At 52.3% G+C, this 22313-nt stretch overlaps 4 protein-coding genes across 7 annotated transcripts in view; 2 read left to right on the plus strand and 2 right to left on the minus strand.

Annotated features, from left to right (window-relative positions):
- CAPZB (capping actin protein of muscle Z-line subunit beta) overlaps positions 1-8176 on the plus strand; it is a 55940-nt gene extending 47764 nt beyond the window's left edge. Inside the window, exons 7-10 of one of the 2 annotated variants that reach the window (XM_088178961.1) lie at positions 3100-3165; positions 4209-4285; positions 5359-5471; positions 7307-8176. In XM_088178961.1, coding sequence (XP_088035087.1) covers positions 3100-3165; positions 4209-4285; positions 5359-5461 — 246 coding nt within the window. In that variant the 3' untranslated portion in view covers positions 5462-5471; positions 7307-8176. The remainder of the gene's footprint in view (positions 1-3099; positions 3166-4208; positions 4286-5358; positions 5472-7306) is intronic. The other variant, XM_014881687.2, reaches the window with a different exon arrangement.
- SLC66A1 (solute carrier family 66 member 1) lies at positions 7660-15222 on the minus strand. Of its 3 annotated transcripts, XR_015808456.1 has the most exons (9): positions 14834-15222; positions 14274-14450; positions 13417-13546; positions 12950-13037; positions 11812-11960; positions 10949-11041; positions 10428-10613; positions 10011-10163; positions 7660-9858 (listed from the first exon to the last, which is right to left on the minus strand). XR_015808456.1 is itself a non-coding variant. In XM_088178959.1 (8 exons), exons 2-8 carry the CDS (start codon positions 14441-14443, stop codon positions 10065-10067), a joined length of 915 nt encoding a protein of 304 aa, XP_088035085.1. In that variant the 5' UTR covers positions 14444-14450; positions 14834-15222; the 3' UTR covers positions 7660-10064. The 3 variants fall into 3 exon arrangements, 2 of the variants coding, with proteins under 2 accessions (XP_088035085.1, XP_088035086.1); XM_088178959.1 differs by having other exon boundaries at positions 7660-10163; XM_088178960.1 differs by lacking the exon at positions 14834-15222 and having other exon boundaries at positions 7660-10163; positions 13417-13719; positions 14274-14385.
- An 85-nt stretch (positions 15223-15307) lies between these two features.
- On the plus strand, positions 15308-19323 carry AKR7A2 (aldo-keto reductase family 7 member A2). Its single transcript, XM_014881684.2, has 7 exons — positions 15308-15552; positions 16302-16489; positions 17008-17112; positions 17628-17724; positions 17823-17922; positions 18252-18381; positions 18879-19323. The coding sequence occupies exons 1-7, from the start codon at positions 15327-15329 to the stop codon at positions 19038-19040; spliced, it is 1008 nt and encodes a 335-aa protein (XP_014737170.2). The 5' UTR covers positions 15308-15326; the 3' UTR covers positions 19041-19323.
- MRTO4 (MRT4 homolog, ribosome maturation factor) lies at positions 19252-22282 on the minus strand. Its single transcript, XM_014881688.2, has 8 exons — positions 22198-22282; positions 21826-21884; positions 21621-21724; positions 21454-21535; positions 21173-21240; positions 20696-20847; positions 20188-20264; positions 19252-20013 (listed from the first exon to the last, which is right to left on the minus strand). Exons 1-8 carry the CDS (start codon positions 22223-22225, stop codon positions 19864-19866), a joined length of 720 nt encoding a protein of 239 aa, XP_014737174.1. The 5' UTR covers positions 22226-22282; the 3' UTR covers positions 19252-19863.
- Between the last annotated feature and the right edge of the window lie 31 nt (positions 22283-22313).

Raw genomic sequence — 22313 nt, forward strand, 5'->3', positions numbered from 1 at the left:
ACTTGGTGCAGAGGAGATGTAAAGGCCCTTTCCTGGCACACAGTCAGCACTGCACTTTGCTGGATGGGCTCTGCAGCCCCTCCTTGCAGGCAGGACCAACAGGTGCCTTCCTGAGATGTCCTTGTGCACAAAGAACCTGTGTGTGTGCTTGATGAGCCTGAGGAAGTGAGTTTGCTGAGGAAGAAGTTGGCTCCAAACCTATAGTTTATTTACATTTGGAGATGTGGGGAGGATGTAAAGTCACAGGGAAGTGAGGCCTGAGATTTGGGATTCAAGTAGCACAGACGTTGATTTTTGAACTTGGAGCACATTCTAGGGAGGGCAGAAGGTTTTGCAGAGCTGGATGAAGGCTGGACTGTGCAAACAGAGCAGAAAGAGCTGCCCTGGGATCTTCTGCTGCTCAGTGAAACCCCAGCAGAGCCATTCTGCCATTTATCATCACAGGGAATCCCTGTGCTCAGCAATTAGGGGACTCATCCATTTCCATCAAGGGCAGCTTTCATGGAAGGGCCCATCCTACCGACTTCCAGATGTTGTAACTTTGTTTTTCCACCAGTGGGATCTTCTTGTGATCCTGGAGCTCCCCCCCAGCAGTTACTGGAGTCTCTGTAATCACCAGCTAAGCAGTGTTTGGGTGCAGGGGACAGCAGGGATGTGCTGACAGGGGTTGTCCAGGGAATTATTTCTGCCTCACCTCTCCATCATGAGGGTGGGGAGGCTGTGGCACCTCTCAGGCTGCCCGGAGCAGCTGTGGCTGCCCCTGGAACCCTGTCCCAGTCCAGGCTGGACAGGGCTTGGAGCAGCCTGGGATAGTGGAAGGTGTCCCTGCCCAAGGCAGGGGTGGGATGGGCTGGGCTGTATGTATAACCCTGTATGGGTTTCACAGAGGCTCAGTTCTGTCATAGTTGAGAAAAGGGGACGAGAGGAGGTGAGGCAGGTAAAGGTCTGTAGCATCCCCAGGCTTGCCCATGGTTTTGGCTGGGCAGTTTGGCAAAGGAAATGGGATGTGTTTGGTTACAGTGGTGAGAGCAGATCTGTGGAGGGATGGGCTCAGTTCTCAGCTGATTCCTACAACGCTGCAAGCCCTGCAGAGATCACAGCCTCCATTTATTGGTTATAGTTTGAAATAAGGGCTGGAGAGGCAGGCCAAATTTTGCCTTACTGATATCCAAATAATTCCACATATTTTCCACCTGGAGCCTTCAGCCTGCCCACTGCCTGTGGCTTTGGGAGCCCTTGGCACACTTTGCTGTTTGTGTTTCATTAAAGGGATTTTCACTTTGCTCCGTGGCCAGAGCAGCTGTGGGTGTTGTTGGCTTTTCAGAGCAAAATGGAGGATGAGTCCCCTTCTACCTTTGCTGGTATTTTCAGACACTTCTGTGATGAAACGAAGTGTTTATCCTGCTTAAATGTCCCTCTTCATATTATTCCTCCAAATAATGTTTACAGAGAGCCCAGACAGCTGCTTTATTCTGTGCAGGAAACATCCAAAGTGACCAGGCAGCCCTCGAGATGTCCCAGAGGAGTTTCCCTGTGAGTCAGACTCAGAGCAGATGGCTGGGGGAGCCAGACCCTGGATCTGCTGCAGGAGAGCTGGGACTGGGCTGAGACTGGGACTGGGCTGGGACTGGTCTGGACTGGGCTGAGACTGGGCTCACCCTGGGGTTTGGCTGAGCCCAGCAGGCAGTGGGCAGTGACAGGGGCAGATGAGCAGCTCCTTAACATCAGCCTGTAGAGGGAATTTCCCCTCAAAGCAAATCTCCCCCTGTATTTAAGCAGCAAAAGTCCTGCTGCTCGAGCCTGTGCAGTGCCAGCCACCGGAAGGAACCTTTAAAAACCCCAACAACTCAACAAAACCCAACTGTTTGTAGGACATGGCTGATCCTGACTCTGCACTCCATTAAACAGCCTCTTGTAACATCTGGCCTTCCAGAGCACATAAAAATGTTTTCCTTCTGGCAGCAGTTTTTATGGAGATGTAATAATATACATTTTTAAAAAAAAAAAGATTTCTATTTTCAGATTCTGCTTCTTAACCATGGAGCTGGGCCTGTCCAGGTGTGGAGGAGGCACAGCAGGGAGCCTGTGGCAGTGACTGCCCCACTGCCAGCCCCCAGCTGCCCCAGATTTGGGCAGTTTGGTGACAGTTCCCAACTCCCCATAGTGTGTGGATGTGTTTGTGGAGTTCAGGTTTGCATTGTCCCTGCAGTGCAGCTGGATCCCTTCTCCAGGCAGCCTCTCCATTCCTTGTAAACAGTCTAAAGGCAAAATGAAATGTCCTGCTGCTCTTTCTCCCCCTCTTCCAGGTTATCTTTTGCCTTGGGGCTCCAAGTAAATTACATGCTTCCCCAAGCCTGTTACAGACTTGGCTTATTAGAAGAAACCTGTAGCTGGCCCAGATTTTTAAACTCTGCCCTGAGGGAGGGATAGGAACAGATGGATAAGAGAATTCAGTGGGATTAATAAAACCCTTTGAAGACTGTTCTTCCCACTACATTTGTCTCCCAGTTTTGTTTTCGTGCTGTCTCAGCAAATCTTGCTGAGGTTCCTGGGTCTGATGTTCACTGTTCAGCAGCTTGGCTGTGTCGTGGCCACAGTTTTCACCTCAGGAACTCTGGAGAAGATGGACTTTGCCTTAGCACAGACCATGGAAGGCCATGGGATGGATGTTCCATGAAGCACAGTCAGATGAAATGAAGCAAATGTTGCAGCTGCAGTTGCAGCTCCCAGTTTTGATGTTGGAGTAAAAGATCTCAGGTGGTTCAGGGCCCTGTGCAAGTCCTGCACTGAGGGCGTTGGTGTCACTCTACTCTGGAGTTGTTCCAGCTCTGGATTTCTCCTGCAGAGGACACTTGGCTGTTCCTCAGTGGGGAGAGAGTGGCTGTTGGGTTGTGGGGTCTGTCTGCACAGGGATTATTTTTATTCCTGGGTTTTATTCCACCACATCTTTGTTACCAAGAACTGGGAGTTTCTCAGCACGTTCTGCACAGTTCTGCAGTGTTTGCACACGGGGGGAGTTGGTGAGACCCACTTGTCCCAGCCCTCCTGGACCCTGTGCCCAGATGCCTGTGATGGATGGGTCTGTGCTTTCCTTTGCAGATGGAGAAGGATGAGACTGTGAGTGACTCCTCTCCACACATAGCCAATATCGGCCGCTTGGTAGAGGTGAGTGCAGGTTCTTTTCCCAAATTTGCTCCCATACCTCAGAATTTTGTTGCGTTTTTCTTTACAAAGAATTCACTCATTGCTGTTGTTGCTCCTGTTGGTGTGTGGTGGCTCAGTGCTCCTCCTCCCATCCCTTCCAGCTGTTTGTGGGTACAAAGCCACCCCTCTGCCCTTTGTCTCCTGCTCAGCACTGCAGTGACTTCCTGGAAAATGAGAGTTCCATTCCTGAGCACTAATTCACAACTTCCTACCCCCATTTTGCTTTTGCAGCCACTCCACAGCACTGTCCCTTGAACTGAAAGTTCAGTGTGTATCAAGTGCTTATGAAACCCCTGGAGCTGGGTTTAGTGTTGGATTTTTAGCAGCTCTCAGTCCTGGAAGCTCAGCAGGAGGAGTGCAGCTGCTCAGAAGGTGCAGCACCACTTTCCTGTTTCACTGCACTGTCCTGATTGAAGATGTTCCAGATTTCCTTGATTGTTATAGCCAAGAAAGGAGGAAATTCTCAACTATGATGCATTTTTAGGGAACCGGGAAATTAAAGGCAGCTACTTCTTTTTTGATCCCTTTTTAAAGTTTTTTGCTCGAGTGAAAGCAATACAATGAAAAAAAGAAAGCTGCTTTGTTACAAGATCTCTCTCAGCTTTAAAGAAAAGTCAAAAATTGAAAGTCATCCCTGAGCACAGAACTCTGGACTCTTGGTTATCTTGAAGGACTGACTTGGCACTTGGAGCCCATCCAGTGCCCAGAAGCTGCACGGGAAGGTTGGGTGCTGAGTTTTCCTTCTCTCAGAACTGGAGAGCTGGGGAGGAGCTGCCCTCTCGTGGTGCAGAGAGCTCCCCTAGGCTGGAGAGATGGGCTGGGAGGGGAGAGCAGGAGCAAAGCCCTGAGAGCTGGGTGGGAGCAGAGGCTGAGTCCCCGTGGCTTTGGTGGGATCTGAGTGCTGGGAATGCTCCAGGAGTTGTTGTCAGAGGGACCCTGGTGCTGCACCCTCCCTGCAAACAGCTGAGGTGACTGAAGAGCCGCTGTGTTCCTTCCTTTTCCAGGACATGGAAAACAAAATCAGAAGTACACTGAATGAGATTTATTTTGGAAAAACAAAGGACATCGTTAATGGGCTGAGGTAAGGGAGCTGCAGTGGGTGGGGACCCTTTGTGTCCCTGCGGTGCCACCCCAGTCTTGAGCTGCTTTTTCTTCCCCTCCCTGTGCTTTGGGACAGTATTTGTTGTGTGGAGTTCAGGGAACTCTTCTACTGCAGAAATCTGAAGCAATGTTTTAATCCCTTGTTCCCTCACCAGGCACAAAACAGCCCAACTAACACTTGCTTTTGGCTTAGTTTTCATTAGTTTTATTCTTCACAGTCCTGCAAGCTGTACTTCAATTCTGTCTTCTCTTTCTACTATCCTTAAAAATAGTCCCAGAATTAAGTCATGACATGAGTGGTTTGTAGTGTTTGGACTTGGTTTTAAATTCTGTCTTTCTCTCAACACCACTAGTCAAAATACAATGTATGAGAAGAGATTAAATTCCCTGTGCCTTTCTGTAGGGAAACTGTGCTGTACTTTTCATCCCCTGCTCATTCCTGGACAGGAATTGGGCATGGAAATCCCACGCTGGGAATTCTCATGCTCACAGAGGAAAGTACAGAACTGTGATGCCAAATCATTTTAAAGTACAGAGAGACCTCCCAGCACAGTGTGGTAATGTAAAATAACCAAAGGGCAAAAAGAAATGCTCTGCTTTTCCCTGAGATGTGGAAAAAGAGAGAAGAATGGTGTTAATTAAATACTGATGCTGCTGTGTAGGCAGAGGGAGCAACAGGAACTCAGTGGTTCTGGGTTCTGCCCCAAGCCCAGCTCAGAACAGCCTCAGTTTCCTTTGTGCTGAGCAGGGTTTAGTCAGGAAGCTTTTATTGACATCAGAATCTGTAAGAGAGTCTTTGTCTTGTGAACATTGCCTTGAGCTGTTGTGGTCGAATCTCTGCTGTGTCTCCCTTCCCTCAGAGTCCTGGCCCTGTGTGCAGCTCCTGTTGGGAACATCCAGAGCACCTGGTTCCTGCAGCCCTTCCCTGCTCCTCCTCACCTGTGTGTCCCCTTCTCCTCCCTGGTGGTTCCCAGAGCCCCAGCTCTGTGTTACCCACTTCTTCTGACTCTTCTTTTCCCTGTTTGCTCCCTGGTTTCCCACTGCTCTCTGTAGATCTATCGATGCTATTCCTGACAACCAAAAGTATAAGCAGTTGCAGAGGGAACTTTCTCAAGTGTTGACCCAGCGCCAGATCTACATCCAGCCTGATAACTAAACCAATCCAGGTACCCTCGCTGCCTGTGAGGTGTGAGCAGCACTAAACCAGGACTCACCAGCCCAGCCCTGCATGGAACCGGGAAGAACTAACCCCTAATCCTGCAGGGACAGCCCAGGCACCCCGGGGTCTGGCTCAGTGCAGCCACTCAGTGCTGTGGCTCTTGTTTGAAATGTTGTTACCTCCTCCCCCATGGAAACCTCACACTGGGAACTGGGGCAGGATTTACCACTCTGCACTCTGGCTTGGGAGCAGGAAAGGAGCACGTGGTCCTGTGCCTGGAGTGCTGTGGGATTGGGCTGATCCAATCCAGGAGCCCCAGGACTCTGTCCCTTGGGCACCAGCAGTTTGTTACACCTGTGGTACACCACTTCCAGGAAGAAATTCCCTGTAATCCCAGTGTCCTCCCTGCAGAATGAAATCTTGGGAGTCTCACAGTTTGAAAAAAAAAAAAAAAAGCCTGGTACTTCCCATGAATTCAGAGTAAATGTGCTCTTGCCCACACGGTGGATTTTGAATTTCCCTGGAGCTTGAAAGGCAGTCCTGCTCAGACACTGCCAGCCTCCACTTGCTTGTGCTCTGCACAGCCTCCAGAGGGATTTGTTGCTGTGCTCGTTTGCTCTGGAGCTCTGAGTGTCAGGGTGCACGGCAGTGACTAACCCCGAGCCAGCCTAACCTTCCACTCCAGTTCCTAACGAGTTCCAGATGTTGTTTCAAACTCATCCAGCTGACCAAGGGGAAACTCGCTATTTGTTGATAGTGGCCAAGAACCACTTCTTCAACCTATGACAAATGCAAATATAAATGTATATGTTTTTGTTAAAGCAGCAAAAGTCTCCAGAGACAAGAGAATGGAAATACTGTTATAAAAATGGTAGGAAAATCACCACCACAAAGAGCAGCCTTGTTTACAGGAGACAGCAACCAGAGAAAATGAGGTTGCTCTGAATCACAGAATCCCAGACTGGTATGGGTTGGAAGGGCCCTTAAAGCTCATCCAACTCCAACCCCCTGCCACGGGCAGGGAAATCTTCCACTCTCCCAGGTGCTGTAAAGGCTGTGAAATGTGGTTTAGGTGGGGAAAAATCCTGCCCAATTGGATCCTGCCACTTCTCTGTGGTAGCCACTCTGGAAAAGTTTGGTTCTGGATAGAACCCATTCTATCAATTTATTTAAGAGGGGCCTTTTTAAAAGTGGAAATGTCTTACTGTCTCCTTTAAATCAGAGGTTCCTCCACAGGCCTCTCCCAGGGCACTGATCCCAGGTGATTCCTGAAGGGTGGAGCTTTTCCTCTGTACTTTCAGGCAAAGGGAAGCCCTGCAATAACCTTGTGACAGTATCTCTGTTCTTCTTCAGCTGCTTTGATCACTCATTCCTTAGGGAAGGTACAAAAAAAGGCAAATTTGTGAGCAGATCCTCTGGCTGCTTTTCCCAGTGGTGCAAAGGCTCCAGGTGAACAGTCCTGCAGAATGGCCAGAGCTGCCCAGCCCGGCCCTTCTCCGGGTGGGGCTGGATTTTCTCTGCACTTTGCGGGGGAGCAGGGGCTCTAACCCCCTTGGCTGTGGGACGCTGGGGCTTCTTCTAGGCTGGAACAAAACGTTGGGAATCTCCCTCTGGCAGCCCGGGGCTGGGCAGAGCTGCTGGGGAAGCCTTTGGTGTCAATCCTTGCCAGAGTGAGTTTTGCTTTGTGTTCTCACTGAGTGGTCACTCCACCTTCTGCTCCCCGGGTCCCGCAGGCAGAGCTGAGCCTGGGCTCCGGGGCTTCTCCTTCCTCCTGACTCCCAGGACTGCTCCCAGCCCTTCCCCCTGCTCTGCCTCTCACTCGCCTCTCCTTCTTCCCCACAGGTCTGTGCAGACTTTTGCAGACAAATCAAAACAAGAAGCTCTTAAAAACGACCTGGTGGAGGCTTTGAAGAGAAAGCAGCAAAGTTAAAGTTCTGTCTGTGCTAACCAGCCATGCCATGCACTCGTTAGATTCCTTTCCTAGAGAATCATCCCCCGCCCTTTTCTGTTGGTCACGTCACGATTTGCATCCAATATTCTCCATGCAAAGCCATCCTCTCCCCATGAATAAAGCTGTACAAACTTTTTCAGTCTCTGAGGCCTACTTTGCACCACATTTTACTATCAAGAGTTAGGCTATGTTTCTGTAGAAGTCCATGTATTATTTTTTTCTTCCCCCCCCCTTTCCCACCCTCCCCCATTTATATGCATCACCACAGATCATTGTTTGTCTTTTCCTCCCTCACCCCCTCCTGCCTTTTGTTACATTGGTGTAAAAAATGTAAAACAAAAATTTATTAAATACTGTGGTGTGTGAAAGAGGAAGAACTGGAAAAACAAAAAAAAAAAAGAAAAAAAAAGAAAAATAATCTATTCCACGTATGTTTGGGGGCTGGGCACAGGGGCTGGCTGGAGGGAGGGAGTGAAGAGAGGGTGTTCCTTGGGCTTGTACAATACTGAGTAACCCAGATGTGCAGGAGATGGTGATTTGGAGACCTGCTGAAAGTTCTGCTCTTCTATAGCCTGGTTCCAAGGCGCTTTTCTGTCAATTTTTATGGAATGCAAAAGGGGTTTTTGTTTTGATTTTTTGTTTTTTTTGTAAAGCTTAAAATGAATCTACATCTGATACTTGAGCCTCCATACTAAAAAATGGAAAAAAAAAAAGGAAAAAAAAACCTAAAACAATAAAAACAAAAAAAATCCCAGGAAGAAGTGTGGTGTGATTGTGTCCTTGTTTCTCTTTCCTTCCTTGCAGGGTTACTTGGGGTTTGTTTTTATGTCCCACACCCAGAAATGTTTGTCTGGAAGGGGATGTGATGTCCCACTGCTCTTTGGCCCTGCATTACTCACCCTGCTGCCCTTTCAAGGTGCTGGGATACACATACATATATATACACACATATGCACATATATATATATATATATATGTACATTTGTATATGTGCACTTTCCTCCATATGGCAGAGGTTCTTTGTCCAGTTTAGGAAAAGTCAGTATGTCACAACTACTTAGTGTTGTGAGTGGCAAAAGAGGAGGGATTTGCTCATGGTTTGGATCAAAACTGGATATGAATTGTTCTGCAATTCCCAAAGACAGGAAAGGAAATGCTGCTGGCCTCAGGAGGAGGTGAGCAGCCCCTTTGCCTGTGAATCCAGAGGGGCAGAATTGTTAATTCATTCAGTAAAGAAACACTCACTTGATTCAAGGGGCTCAGAGAGACTGAAAAATAGATTTCCTTTCTGAAAACAGCTGGGTCAGACCCAAATACTGGCCCAGCTTGTGTTTCAGTGGACCTGCTGCTGCAGCTTGGTGGGCACTGAGCAGTTTAATGTGGGATCCAGGCTGAGCTGTGGAACCCTGGATTGATGTCCTCAGTGTGAGGACAAAGCAGAGTAACTTCCTTGGGAAGGACAAATGTCATGGACTGGCTGAGGAATCACAGATGAGTGATAATGGAGCTAAAGCCAAAAGGGACACGATGCTGGGTATCAGGAAGGGAGCTGGAGTGGGGAAAGGGAAGCAAAAGGAAGAGCTGATAGCAACTGCAGGAAAAGGAAAGCTCTTGTTTTCACAAGGCCAAGCTATGGTAGCTTTTCCTGAAGGGTCTCTAAGCCTTGGTGGGTTTTCCTCATTTTCCCAGGGAGACTGAGCTGCTCATCCCCAGCAGGAATTGCTCAGGATATGGGAGGGAGCCTGGCTACACCTGCACTCTGCTCATGGGGACACAGCTTGTCCCAGACCACCCCTGCTTTCCTTGGTCAAGGAGCACTGTGCTGAGTTCAGGACCCCAAGAGGGGGATAAACTCATCAGTGTTGCAGATAAACTCAACAGTGCTGGGGATAAACTCATCACGTTGAGGATAAATTCATCAAGTTGATGAATTCACCAAGGAGAGAGGGCAGGAACTGAAAACCAGAGCAAGCAGAGGCAGCTCTTCTGCTGGGGAACACTAATGGAGCAACTTGCCTAATGAATCTGCAATTAAAATATGGATGAGGCAAAAAATGAGAAGTCAGAAATGGGACTGTGAGACTCATTAGGAAAGAGGCAGGAGCTGCCAGGTAAAGCAGCAAAATGAAACCAAGGGAGGCAGGTGGGGAAGGATATGTTTTATAGATGGGTGAGCCATGATAATTAAAATAGGTGTGGAGTGAACACTTTGGTTCTGCTGCTCCTTCCCCACTGGATCCAGCCCTGAGTCTTCCAGAAGGAGCTGAGGGGGGAGTTGTGAGGTCACAGTGGTGCTGTGTCTGTGGCAGGTCAGTCATCTCTGTCCCCTCCCCACATTTTTCAGCACCAGAAAATTCCAGATCACCCTTGGGAGATGCAGCAGTGACCAGGCTCAGATGTGGGGCACGGGAGCAGCTGAGGTATCCAAAAATTCCCTTTTATCCTGAAAGCATCATTGGTATCAAAAAAGGCACGAGGTGTCCCAGCAGCATCCTCTGCTGCCTCGGCAGCACAAGGTGTCACCCACAGGCTCAGGGCCTCTTCTGCCAGGAGCCACCATGATGGAGGGGCCAGTCTGCCTGGGCCTAAGGTCACCTTCCTCATGTACATCCTCCTCCTCCTCCTGTCGCCGTGGGGCAGGGCCCTCTGTCAGCTCTCCAGGCTCTCATCCTGCTCCCCAAGCAGAGCATCCCTCTCCTCAAGGGCTCCAGGCCGTCCTTCCCGATACGCCAGGAACTGGAAGGAGATCTGGGGAGAGGTCAAGGCTCTGCACACTCACACACTCACAGGGAGGATCTCAGGGATGCTCTGGCTGTCACCACCCCCAGTCTGTGTCAGGGGAGGTGGGAACAGGACAAGGAGCTCAATGCAGACCAGGGCTGAGGCGTTTCCCAGCCCATGAAACACCACAAATCCCGCAGGGAGCAGCACCAGCCCTGCCCAGCCCTGCCTGCTCCATCCCCTGCCAGGTCCTGCTGGCAGGATGGGATCCCAGCCCAGGGCAAAGGATACAACCACGTCGAGGGCCAGCACACCCAGGCTGCCCACGAGCCAGGGCAGGTGGTGCAGGATGTAGTCACCTTGGCCCTGGCCTGGCTCCGGGTTCTTCAGGAGGACACTGATGCCATACAGGGAGTTCCCCAGCATCACCAGGGCAAAGAGAGAGTAGGAGACCCCACTGGTGGATTTCCTCTTGTACTGGGAAAAGAGGGAGAGCAGAGGAGCTTGGGTGCAGCTCTCCTAAATCTCTCTACAACAATTAATCATCCTCTCCTCCAGCATTAAAAAAAGAGAAGTGGTGACTCAATGCTGAGAGTCTTTTAGTTCCCCTTTGGCTTGTAAGACAAAATGAAAGCCCCACCCTCAAAGTGTTGGTAGGTTACAGGGAGTGGGAGAAAATAAATAGAGAGAAAGAGTCTGTGATCAGAGATGGGGCCTGGAGCCAGGGAGCAGAAAGGAAAACCCCCGGGGAGAAAGGAGACTCCCCAGCCCCTTGGAGTGAGGAGCCCCGGGGTCCCAGGCTGGGCACTCACGTTGGTGCAGATCTGGGGCACTCGGGAGCACAGGTAGAGCACGGAGGAGATGGAGCCGATGGTAAATCCAATGATCTCAGTCCTGGAGAAAGGCTGCAAGGCAGGGGCGGGGACACAGACAGGGACAGGGACAGCCCCTGTGCTCAGAGCTCCAGCACGGCCACAGCCAGCCCCGCGTACGCCCAGCTCCCCTCCTCACTGCCCGCTGCTAATCACAACTGATAATTAGATTTCACTTTGCCACAGTCAAATACCCAATGTAATCTGCTATAATGGCAATTGGGTTTGTTTGCACTGCTCTGAGAGGTCCTTTTCTATTGCCAGAGCAAAACTATTTTGCAAACCTAACTTTCAGTTTCAGCCAACTCAGTTACCTTGCTGCACTTTCTTGCTTGATTTTCCATAATATATAAATGTGGATAACTGGAAAAAGAATTAAAGGGGAGAAGTCTTTCAAATTTCCTGAAAACAGGAACCACATTTTTTTGCAGACTGTCCATTCTATGCAGCTACCTGAGATAAAGTCTGTTTGCAAGCAGATGTGGGAAATGTGAGGTTTGCTGACTCTTGAGCAGGCCCATAGAAGTACTTGAAGTTTGAAGTGAAAATGCCCTGAAATGTCTGAAATCCTGCAGCAAACTGCTCCTGAATTTTGGAGGAATCTTCGGAAAAGTTCTCTTTCCAGTGTCACCTTCCTAGACTGTAACAGTCTCCTGGAGAACAATTTGACCCTAAAACAGGAACAACCCCTAACTCCAAAACACGTGGTGGGGTCCAGGGTGGTTTTTTTGGGATGACAGCATCCAGCAGGACATCCCCAAGCAGAGCTCTATCCCACCTCCCAGGTTTAGGAACTGGCTCACCTTTGATCCAAGCTCATCCCCTGGAGCTGACAGCAGAGATCTCCCTCTGAAGGTCACTGGATCCTCGGTGCTGGCACTGCCCAGGAGGGGGAGGCTGGACAGGGAGCCCACGGAGAGGAACACAAAGGCTGCATTGATGGGAGCAGGGACTGCAGGGAGTCACAGAGAGCCTGGTTAGGGAGAACCCAGGAACCCCCAACAGCCCCAGGGGTGCCAGGACTCTGTCAGGGTGAAGAAACCTCCAAACTGTCCCTTATCTCACCAAGGGATGGGGCAGTGGCTGCTCTGGGTGATTGATGTGATTTATCTCCCAGTGATGTGCCCAGTTTGTACCTTATCAGGGAGGAAACTGCTCCTATCTCGGTTTCTTTAGGGTTAGGGCTCTTAAAAATCATCCCCACTAGAAGATTTCACTGCCTTAAGTCACTCTCAAATGCCTGCCACAGCAAGCCTTGCTGTCGCTTATTCGTTAGAAGTAATTTATTATTTTCCAGTAATTTTTAGTGATGATGATTCAGTAAATAAGCTCTCCAGCTTAACAAAACTATATCTGATGGGTCAAATACCAGTTGGCTAATAACTTCTCATGTCTTTACTAACTTAAATAATTATCCCAGTCCCAAGGAGCCTGCTTGGGATTCAGCAGTGCTGGCAAGGGGATTTTCTCTGTTTTCTCTGACTGTTTAAACCCTGCAAGAACTGCTCAGGTTCCCTTTTCAGTCCAGTTGAACAGACAGGAACTTCCCTGTGAAGGCCAAACAGTTGGAAAACTTCCCCCTTTCCCTCCCAGCTCTGCCTGAGTCAGGAGCTCTGTGGTTCCCAGCTCTGAGGCAGAGTCACCACGGAACTGTGGGGGATTTATTTATTTCTGTTCCCAGTGAGGCTCACAGGGGGGTTGTTTTCAGCCTGGACACCGTGGTGGGGAGGTTGCAGGAGCCCCAGGCTCAGCCTGTAGGTGTTTGTTAGCTTTGCTCTTCTAGGGGCTCAAATTATTCAAGGGAAAAAACAAAAAACAAACCCAGCAAGCAATAGAGGCATGTAATAACTGTGCCTGGAGTGTCCCCGGGCTCCCTGGAATCCCCCCCTCTGTGTTCCCGGTGCCCAGGAGAGCAGAGGCCCCACCCCTGCCCCAACTCACAGGCTCTGCCCCCGTTCTTCACCCGGTAGTAGCAGTAGAGGGAGAGCATCCCCAGGTCTGCCAGCACGTAGTAAATGGCCGTGTACACCTGTGGGGAGGGGACGTGCTGGGAACACACCCGCGGGGACCTGGGTGGGCTGGGATGGTCCCACAGGGATGCTCCCTGCTCTCCCGGTGTCCCTGGGGAGAGGGGAGTGTCCCGGGAAGGAGAAGGGAACAGCCTCAGAAGGAGAGAAAGGAGTAACTCAGGGGGTGAAGAAGGGAGCATCCCTGGGAGAGAAGGGAAAACACCAAGAAGGGAAAAAGGGAGCAAACCCAGGAGGTTTGGAGGGGAGCATTTCTGGGGGGCAAAGAGGGAGCATCCCGGGCAATTTGGGTCTCTAGCTCCCAGTGCTGGATAAAGCAGCTCCCAGCCCCTCCCTCCTCCCTGGAGCTGGGCTGTTTGAGAGCCAGCCCGGCCTCGGTACCTGCAGGGGCAGCTGATCAGCCAGGAAGGAACCGATGAGGTTGAGGAGGTCTCCGCCCAGCCATCCCAGCAGGAAATAGATGGAGAGAGCCTGGTCCATGATGCCCGTTCTGCAGGCCTGGTAAAACTGCCTGCAGAGCATTGGGCAGAGGCACAAACATCACCCACAGCTGGTTCAGCGCTACCTGGAGCCATCCCCAGGATTCCTGTGGATCCCAAAGCAGTCCCGGGAGGATAAGCAAGGCCACACGCTGCCCTGGCCCCAGGTGGAACTCCTGAGCCCCAGCGGTGCTCGCCGAGTGCCCTGTGGGAGGAGCAGGGAAGATGATCCCGGCTGCAGGATCCTCCCCTGTGGTTTCGAAAGAACCGTGACCCCTCACGTGCCCCTCTGCCACCCTTGTGTCAGCACTTCCAAGCACCCCCGGGCTCCCCGGGACAGGATGACCTGTCCTGCCGGCCCTGCACGTGCCTGACGTGGGACATTCCTGCTGCCAGGCACAGCAACAACCCCGTGGCCACCGCCGAGCCTCCGGGGCTGCGCTGCCTGCTCCCCTCACCCGAAATCTGCCGAGCCCTCGCTGCTTTTGCCGCGGGGATTTCATAATTCTGGCACCCCGGTTTCTGCCATCCCCCGGGAAGGGCTGCCCGGGATGTGGGGGTGATACACTGAGATTTGGGAGCGGTGCCCAGGGACTTGGGAGAGGCACTCTGGGATTTGGAGGCGATACTCCAACATTTGGGAGCGGTGCCCAGGGACTTGGGAGAGGCACTCTGGGATTTGGGAGCAGTGCCCGGGGATTTGGGAGCGGTACTACGGGATATGGGGGCGATACCCAGGAATTTGGGAGCGGTACTCACGGGAAGGCTGCAGCGATGAAGCAGCCGATGGAGCCCAGCCCCAGGACGATGCTGGCGACATCCCGGCTGTCCTGGGCACACTCATTGAACACATCCATGATCCACCGGGACCCATTGGGACAATCAGAGAGGTTCCCAAAGGGGAGACCCCTCCAGCGCAGCGCAGCCATGGAACCGCTGGGAAAAAGGAAATAACACATGGGAAATGTAATAACCCTGGAGAACGACAGATCCGAGCAAGGGACAGGGCTGGGGCTCCGCCGGGTGCTGGCTCATGGTGGAAAAATGCATCATTAGTGGATAATACACCTTTATTGGCCTCGGTTCTGCTGCCAGCCCGGCAGGATTTGGCCTCAAAGGAGAAACAGAAATGAAAAAAGAAAAAAAGAAGAAGCAAGAAGGCAAAAAAAAGAGAAAAGAAGAGGAAAAAAATGAAAGAAAAAAGGAAATGGGAGGGGAAAAGGAAAAAAAGGAACAAAAAGAAAAAGAGAAGAAAAGAAGGAGAAGGAAAAAAAGCAGGGGCTAAAATAAATAAATAAATAAAAGAAATCCAACCCAACCTGTCCTCGCAGCACCGACGCGGCTCGGAACTTTATTTTTCCTTGAAAACTCGCTCTTTTGAAACTTGGGCTGTTTTTCTTCGCAAATCCACAACCCCTCAGACACTCGCCGGGTTTCCTTCGCCGCAGTCCCAAATCCTGCCCAGTTTCCTTTGCTGTTCTCGCAAACCCTCCCGGGTTTCCTTTGCCGCTGTCCCAGTCCCGCCGCTCCTCTGCCGCTTTCTCAGGAAGTTGCCGGAAACCGGCAATTTTTCACGGACCCGCAGCGTGAAATCTTTTTCACAAAGTCGCTGTTTTTCCACGCACTCCCCGCGGTTCCCGGTACCGCCTTTCCCAAAGTTGCCGCTTCCCCCCGGCTCGGGGCGCTCGGCTCGGCCCCGCCGTGTGAGAGGCCGTGAGGGGCGGGGCCGTGCCTGAGGGGCGGGGCCGTGCCTGAGGGGCAGGGCCATGAGGGGCGGGGCCATGAGGGGCGGGGCGGGGCCGCGCAGGCGCGATGGCGGCGCGGGCAGCGATGGCGGCGGTGGCGGGCGGCGGGGCTCGGCCTGCGGTGGTGCTGGGCGCGATGGAGATGGGCCGGCGAGCCGGGCCCGAGGCGAGTGCCGAGCTGCTCCGAGCCTTCCTGCGCCGCCGGTACCGCCTCCTCGATACCGCCTTCATGTACGCGGGCGGCGAGTCGGAGCGCATCCTGGGCACGCTGCTGGCCGGCGGCACCGAGCCCGGTACGGCGGAGGACGGGTTGCCCTCGCGGGAGAGGGGCTGCCTCGGGGCCCGTGTGGGAGGAGAGGGCGCTGCCCTGAGGAGAAGGGTCCCCTCTGCCAGGCTGACATTGTCCTTGAGGAGGAGGGACTTGGCCAGGACTCGTTCTGTAAAGAGAGGGGTCTTTGCTGAGGAGAAGGGATTTCCCTGGGGAGAGGGGACTTGCTGGGAACCGTGCCTTGAGGAGAAGAGTCTTCTCTGAGGAGAAGGTCTCATCTCTTCTGCCAGGCTGACATTGTCCTTGAGGAGAAGAGGCTTGGCCAGGACTCGTTGCCTGAAGAGCAAGGTCTTCCCTGATAGGCAAATGCCCTCCCTGAGACTTCCCTAAGGAGATAGGAAGAAGAAGGGCCTTCCCTGCCAGTCTGAGGCTGTCTCCAAGGACAAGGGTCTTCCTCAGGGTCCATTCCCTGAGGAGAGGGATCTTCCCTGCCCGGCTGACTACCTCTTGAGGAAAACGGACTTGCCCCGGGCCCATCCCCTGAGAACAAGAGTTTTCCCTGCCATGCCTGAGGGGAAGGGACCCCCGTACAAGTGCTGGCCCCCAGACCTTGAGGAGCAGACAGACCTTCCCTGTCTGGGGCAGAGCCTCCCCTGCCAGGCTGGCTGGATTCCTGAGGAGAGGCACCTTCCCTGAAACACCTCAAACACTTGGGTCATGTCCCTTATCCCCACTCCCCTCCTCATCCTTGCTCATTCCTCCTCTCTCTGCCAGTGGAAGTGGCCACCAAGGCAAACCCGTGGGATGGGAAGACGCTGAAGCCGGAGAGCGTGCGCTCCCAACTGGACACGTCCCTGGAGAGGCTGCAGAGGACGAGTGTGGAGCTCTTCTACCTCCACGCTCCTGACCACGGGACCCCGGTGGAGGAGACCCTGCGTGCCTGCAATGAGCTGCACAAAGAGGTAAAAGTGCAGAGTCCAAGCCTGGACAATCCTTGATTCCCTTCTTCCCACTGCTTTTTTTTAAACCAGGGCTGCTGCTTATGCCCATCTGCAGCGCTGTGTTTGTGCAGCTCTGGGAAGAGGAAACAGAGCCCAGGGCAGAGCTGAGCAGCTGCTGCTCTTTGTGTGCTCGTGTGGTGCACTTTGTTCCCAAGAGCTCTCAGAACATCTGAACTTTGCTTCCAGCCCTGTTAACAGTCTGAGTTAAAATTAGTGCTGATAATGAGTAAAGAATTCCTAAGTTTTGTTTATCTGGTTATACCAATTAAACTAGAAGGTGTAAATTCCAAATGAACAGAAAATGGAGAATATTTTTGTCGTGTCTTACTAATTCATAGTCTGTCTGAAAAGGTGGACAAGAATTAACCCTTCTGGATGAAAATTTGATGACTATTCTTTTCACTGTACCCATTTTGTGCTGTCAGGGTCCAGATGAACTTTGAAACACTGAAACTGATTTCCCATTTACTCCTCTGCAGGGGAAGTTTAAAGAGCTTGGCCTGTCAAATTACGCTGCGTGGGAGGTGGCAGAAATCTGCACCATCTGCAAGTACAACAACTGGGTGATGCCAACTGTGTACCAGGTGAGGGACGGGGGGGGAGCTTGGATTTGGGCTCCCCAAATGTAGGACCAGCCCCAGTGTGCCAGATATAAACACAGAAGGAAGCTGCTGCACTTAGTCTGGGAAGTCACAAAGTCACTGAGGTTGGAAAAGACCTCCAGGCCCAGCTGTACCCAATGCCCACCTTGTCACCTAGCCCACATCCAGGCCTTCCTTGGACACCTACAAGGATGGGGACTCCAACACCTCCCTGGGCAGCCCCTGCCAAGGCCTGACCACCCTTTCAGTGAGGAAATTCAGGAAGCTGGGTGAGGTTGCTGCTCAGAAACAGCTCAGTGTGTTCATTGCTGCAGTCAGTGACTACCCTGGCATAGAACTTAAATGATTTGCAGTCCTTCAGTGAGTCTGTTCCTAAGCAAATCATAACCTTGTGTGATCTGAACCCTCTCTCTTGGATGTGTATTGGCAGGGCAGGGTGGGAAGGGATGGCTGCTGTGCCCTGAGCTGTGTTTGAGGCTGTCTCCCACCCCGTGCAGGGAATGTACAACGCCACCACTCGCCAGGTGGAGACCGAGCTCTTCCCCTGCCTGAGGCACTTCGGGCTGCGCTTCTATGCCTACAACCCACTGGCAGGTACAGGGGCCAAGGCCAGGCTTTGGGACAGAACTCTCTGGAATGGGGGCTCTGCAGAGCCAGCCCATCCCCAAACCTGCTGCTGCCTTCCATCCCAGGGGGGCTGCTGACCGGCAAGTACAAGTACGAGGACAAAGACACATGCCAGCCCACTGGGAGATTTTTTGGGAATGACTGGGCTCAGGCCTACAGGGACAGGTATGTCCTGAGCTGACAGATGAGCAGAAATGGCTGCATTAAAAAAAAAAAAACACTCTTAAGAGTGTTTAGTTCTAATAGCTGAGAGGAAGCAGAATTGACCAAAGCTTGGGATTATGTCAGCACACATGGTTGGGGGGTGTGGTGTGTGACTGAATTCTACAGGGTGGTTTTTAGGTTCAGCTTCCTCACAGCTCCCAAGGGAGATTGCAGAAGTCCTCAGAGGCTACAAAGAGTTGTATGAGGCTTCGTGAAAGCCTTTGGATGGAATATAGGTGTACCACTGATGAGAGGTCCCAAGGGCAGTGATTTTTTTTTTTTTTTGGCAGGTACTGGAAAAAACACAATTTTGAGGGAATTGCACTGGTAGAAAAAGCTCTGAAAGAGGCTTATGGCTCCACTGCACCCAGCCTGGCGTCTGCTGCACTGCGCTGGCTCTACAACCACTCCAAACTGCAGGTGAGAGCTTGACCTGGGCACTGCTGCCATGGCTCACAGAGAAATTTCAGTGTAGGTGTCCTTTAATCCTGTAGGATTGTGGTGTTTCAAAGTGAGTATTGCTTTACAGGCTCTGCCAGGCAGCAGGAGTGAGGCAGGTCTGCCTTTCCCCATGGTATCCCATATGGTCAGAACTGGAAGCCTCAAATGGAAGATTTTAGGTGCCAGTTACTGGGGTCTTGGCTTCCCATGCACTCAGCTTCCCTGCAAGAGAGGACTCACCTTTTGCTGGGCTCAGAAACTGCTGCTTAATATTCCTGATGTCCCCTAAATATTCCTGTAGCCCATCATAAAGTAGGATTTGGCAGCTTATGAGGATTTGGAGCGACTTGGGGAGTGAGCAGAATTTGTGGTGTCAATTGCTTAATTCCTGGATGTTCTTTAGTGGGAAAAAACACAGTGGCTTGAGAGGTGAACTTTCTTTTTTGGGATCAGCAACACCTCCCATCTCTTCCCAGGGTTCTCTTGGAGATGCAGTGATCATTGGGATGTCCAACTTGGAGCAGCTGGAGCAGAACCTTAACTACAGCGAGGAGGGTCCCCTGCTGCCGGCCGTGGTGCAGGCGTTTGACGAGGCCTGGAACCTGAGTGCACACGACTGCCCCAACTACTTCCGCTAGGGAGGGCTGGGACAGCCGGCACAGCTCTGCAGAGGTACTGCCCACCCTGCCCTCCCATCCACGGCTGGAGGGCTGCAGGTTTTTCCTGAATCAGTGAAGCTTTGTAGGATCCACACCTGTGCCTTTGTCATCCCTCCTGGCCCCTCAGCTCCCCCAGCACACCCTGTGATTCAGGATGCAGCTGATCAGGAAAATCAACACGTTAACGAGGTGAAGGCCCTGTTGTGCTTTAATGTGAAATTTTAAATAATTACATACAAGAATAAAACTTCTTTCTAGTGCAGACCCCGTGTCTGACCTGTGCCTGGAATCTGGCAGCTCTTTGGCAGCACTTGGGGACTTGGAATCACAGAATTTCAGGATGGGTTGGATGGTCCTTAAATCTCTTCTTGTTCCACCCCCTGCTATGGGCAGGGACACCTTCCACTATCCCAGGGTGCTCCAAGCCCCATCCAGCCTGGCCATGGACACTGCCAAGGAAAAGGCAAAATTCCAAGGATTGAGCTAAATATCTTCTTCTGTGTCAGAATAACAAACCCTCAGCATCTTTCCCTTTGTTCTATATCAAAGTTTTCCATTACATTTACACCCTTTCTGCCCAGTTTTCATGTTTGAGCTGGCATTTCCTCAGATCCCAGGATACACCAACAGTAACAGGCAGCAGCAACAACCATCTGAAGTTTCACGTAGATATTTATATAAATATAAAAAAAGCATAGTTAGGTCATTGTATATGAAGATCGTCCCAGTCCAGGTGCACCCAGGGAAGGGAAATGTTCTCCTCTTTTTGTCCCTAAAATTAGTTTGTCTGGTGTCCAAGCTGTTAGTCCTCATTGCTGCCATCGTCATCATCCTCCTCCTCTTCCTCCTCCTCTCCTGTGTCTTCTACGAGCTTCTGGAAGTCTCCCGTCTCAGAATTCCACAGGAACTTCATGGTGACTTTAAACTCTGCCATCTCGTAGCCAAAGAGTTTCTAGGAGAGGACACAAATCCATTCGTGCTTTACTGTCTCAAAACAGTGAGTTCTGCTTCCAGGTGGGAAGTGGAGCAAAGCAGGAACTAAAATAATTGCTGCTGAGTTTTGTGAGTTGTGTTAATTCATTATTAGCCATTTTGTGTCACGAAGCAGAGCTGTTGTGTTACTCACCAGCACACGGGCCTGTTCTGGGGTGAGAACATCTCCTTCCTTGCACACTTCGTAATCCGAAAGCAGTGTCACCACTCCTGCAGAACAAAACCCCTGGGAATAGGATCCCAGGCACTGGGAACTCCCCTGGAATGTGGGGGACAGAGCCAGGACTCCCTCCAACCCACCCACTGGAGCTGACACCTTCCCATGCAGTATCAGTGCACCCCAAGGACAGGGGTGACATCTGCTCTCAAACCCCACACCTGGTTCCTGAGTGGGTTAATCTGAGCTGTTTCCACTGGAAAAGGATGGCACTGTGGAGAAATGTGGGGGTTTCACTCAGCCTTTGACATGAGGTTGGGAACAACAGCACAAGGACATAAGGAGTTCTAGCCCCAGCTCAACAAGAAGAAAGTTGTCCCTCAGGTTTTCTCCAGACCTAAAGCCTGCTGTATATTTCACACCGTCCATAAGAGATCCCAGCTGCACAGACAGACCCTGGGGCTGCCCCCCCTCCCTGCTGTACCTTTCTTCAGCGCCGTGGGCAGCCCCAGCTGCCGCAGCTGTGGCTCCATGGAGTGGGGGAACTGCTCCAGGGGCCCCGTGTCCAGGCTCACCCCGTACGGTGCCTTGTTCCCAGCACGGGCAAAGTCCAGCTCCCGGAACTTGGAGAACCACCTGGGACACAGATGGGCAACAAGAGCTTCAGCTGGGGGAGGAACATCCCTGGGCTGAGACAGGGACTGGGGCACAGCCTGCCCTAGGACCTGGTGTTTCTTAGAGAGGTTGTGGCTACCCCTGGATCCCTGGAAGTGTCCAAGGGGGTCGAATGAGATGAGCTTTAAGGTCCCTCCCAACCCAAACCCTTCCATGATTCTGCCCTGCTGTTGCAGGAATGGCTGTGAGCAGAAAAAGCCCATGAGACCATCCCTGCTTTGAGGGAAGCAGCAAGGAGTGTTGGGGTTTTGTGGCAACAAAAAGGCTGTGCCAGACTGGTACTTACTCATCCACCTCGTCCCTGGTGCGGTTGGTGAAGAGGAGCCCGACCTCCCCTCTCAGGTGTTTGCTTACCTGGAAGAAAGGAGCATCTATGGGGATTGGGGAGCACCAGGGACTCACCAGGGCTCAGCCCTGCACAGATTCACTCACAACAGACCCTTTATGGCAGGGCATGGATGGATTCAGTTAAAACACCCACAGAATGGTGACCTCAGCATGTCATTCCAGGATGGGGAATACACCAGGTGAAGCTTTAGGACACCCAGAGGAGCCCCCAGCAGGTACCTTGTGCAGGTTCTCCTTGTACTCGCTGCTCGGCTCCCGGCCCAGCGCCACCATCATCACCTTGTTCTTCCCGAAGAAGATCCTGCCCAGGAGCAGGAGCAGGAGGATGTCAGCCCTGGAGCTCATCCCCTTCGGCATCTCCCACCCTGCACCACCCCCGTGCCCACCTGCTGTGCTTCCAGGCGTTCCGCACATCCTTCAGCTTGTTGTTCCTCATGTTGGCCACGGAGAAAACGAAGATGTACTTGTAGGTGTCCACACAGCGCCGCAGCTGCGGGGGAGACGTTACCAGGACCAGGACGGGCACGGGGGGTGGGAGGAACGGGAAAGAGAGGGAGAGGGGACAGGGGCCCGGGCCTGGGCCACACTCACCTCGGTGATCAGAGCCTGCTTGGCCTCCAGCCCCTTGCGGGGCGTCCGCGTTAGGGACACTGCGGGGAGCGGAGCGGAGAGAGCGTCAGGGAGGGATGGGGATGGCAATAAGACATGGGCAAGGACTCGAGCGGATAGGGAAGGGAATAGGGATCGGCACGGGACAGGTAAGAGGACGGGGAGAGAGAAGAGGGCGATCGATGCATGGGGTCGAGAAATGAGAAAGCGATGAAGGGGACACGAATAGGGAAGGGGTGGGGAGAGGGAAGGGGGCGATGGGGGATGGGATCGAGGAATGGGAAAACAACGGAGTAGGCGACAGGAATAGGGGTGTGGAGAGGAATGTGCCCGGGCGCGGGGTCCCGCTCCCACCTTTGCGATCCCGCTTGGACTTAGGCATGGTTCCGCCGTGCTCCGAGGCCCCCGGGCCGCGCGCGGGCTGCCGGGAGCGGGCGGGGCTGCCCCGTGCGCTGCCTGCGCTCTCCCCG

The sequence above is a fragment of the Sturnus vulgaris genome, chromosome 25 (assembly GCF_052056855.1).
Source record: "Sturnus vulgaris isolate bStuVul1 chromosome 25, bStuVul1.hap1, whole genome shotgun sequence".
NCBI classification, from domain to species: domain Eukaryota; kingdom Metazoa; phylum Chordata; class Aves; order Passeriformes; family Sturnidae; genus Sturnus; species Sturnus vulgaris.

Bases quoted from the DNA above. Each gene is read 5' to 3' on its own strand.
- SLC66A1 (XM_088178959.1), bottom strand. From the start codon at position 14,443: ATGGCTGCGCTGCGCTGGAGGGGTCTCCCCTTTGGGAACCTCTCTGAT. The intron at 11,042-11,811 runs GTGAGCCAGTTC...CCTGCCTTGCAG, and splicing joins GGGATGAGCTTGGATCAAAG to CCTTTCTCCAGGACTGAGAT. The intron at 10,164-10,427 runs GTATCCTTTGCC...ACCTCTCCCCAG, and splicing joins TGCTGGCCCTCGACGTGGTT to ATCTCCTTCCAGTTCCTGGC.
- AKR7A2 (XM_014881684.2), top strand. From the start codon at position 15,327: ATGGCGGCGCGGGCAGCGATGGCGGCGGTGGCGGGCGGCGGGGCTCGG. The intron at 15,553-16,301 runs GTACGGCGGAGG...TCTCTCTGCCAG, and splicing joins GGCCGGCGGCACCGAGCCCG to TGGAAGTGGCCACCAAGGCA. The intron at 17,725-17,822 runs GTACAGGGGCCA...CTTCCATCCCAG, and splicing joins TGCCTACAACCCACTGGCAG to GGGGGCTGCTGACCGGCAAG.
- MRTO4 (XM_014881688.2), bottom strand. From the start codon at position 22,225: ATGCCTAAGTCCAAGCGGGATCGCAAAG. The intron at 21,241-21,453 runs GTACCTGCTGGG...CCTTTCTTCCAG, and splicing joins ACAAGGAGAACCTGCACAAG to GTAAGCAAACACCTGAGAGG. The intron at 20,014-20,187 runs GTGAGTAACACA...GTCCTCTCCTAG, and splicing joins CAGAACAGGCCCGTGTGCTG to AAACTCTTTGGCTACGAGAT.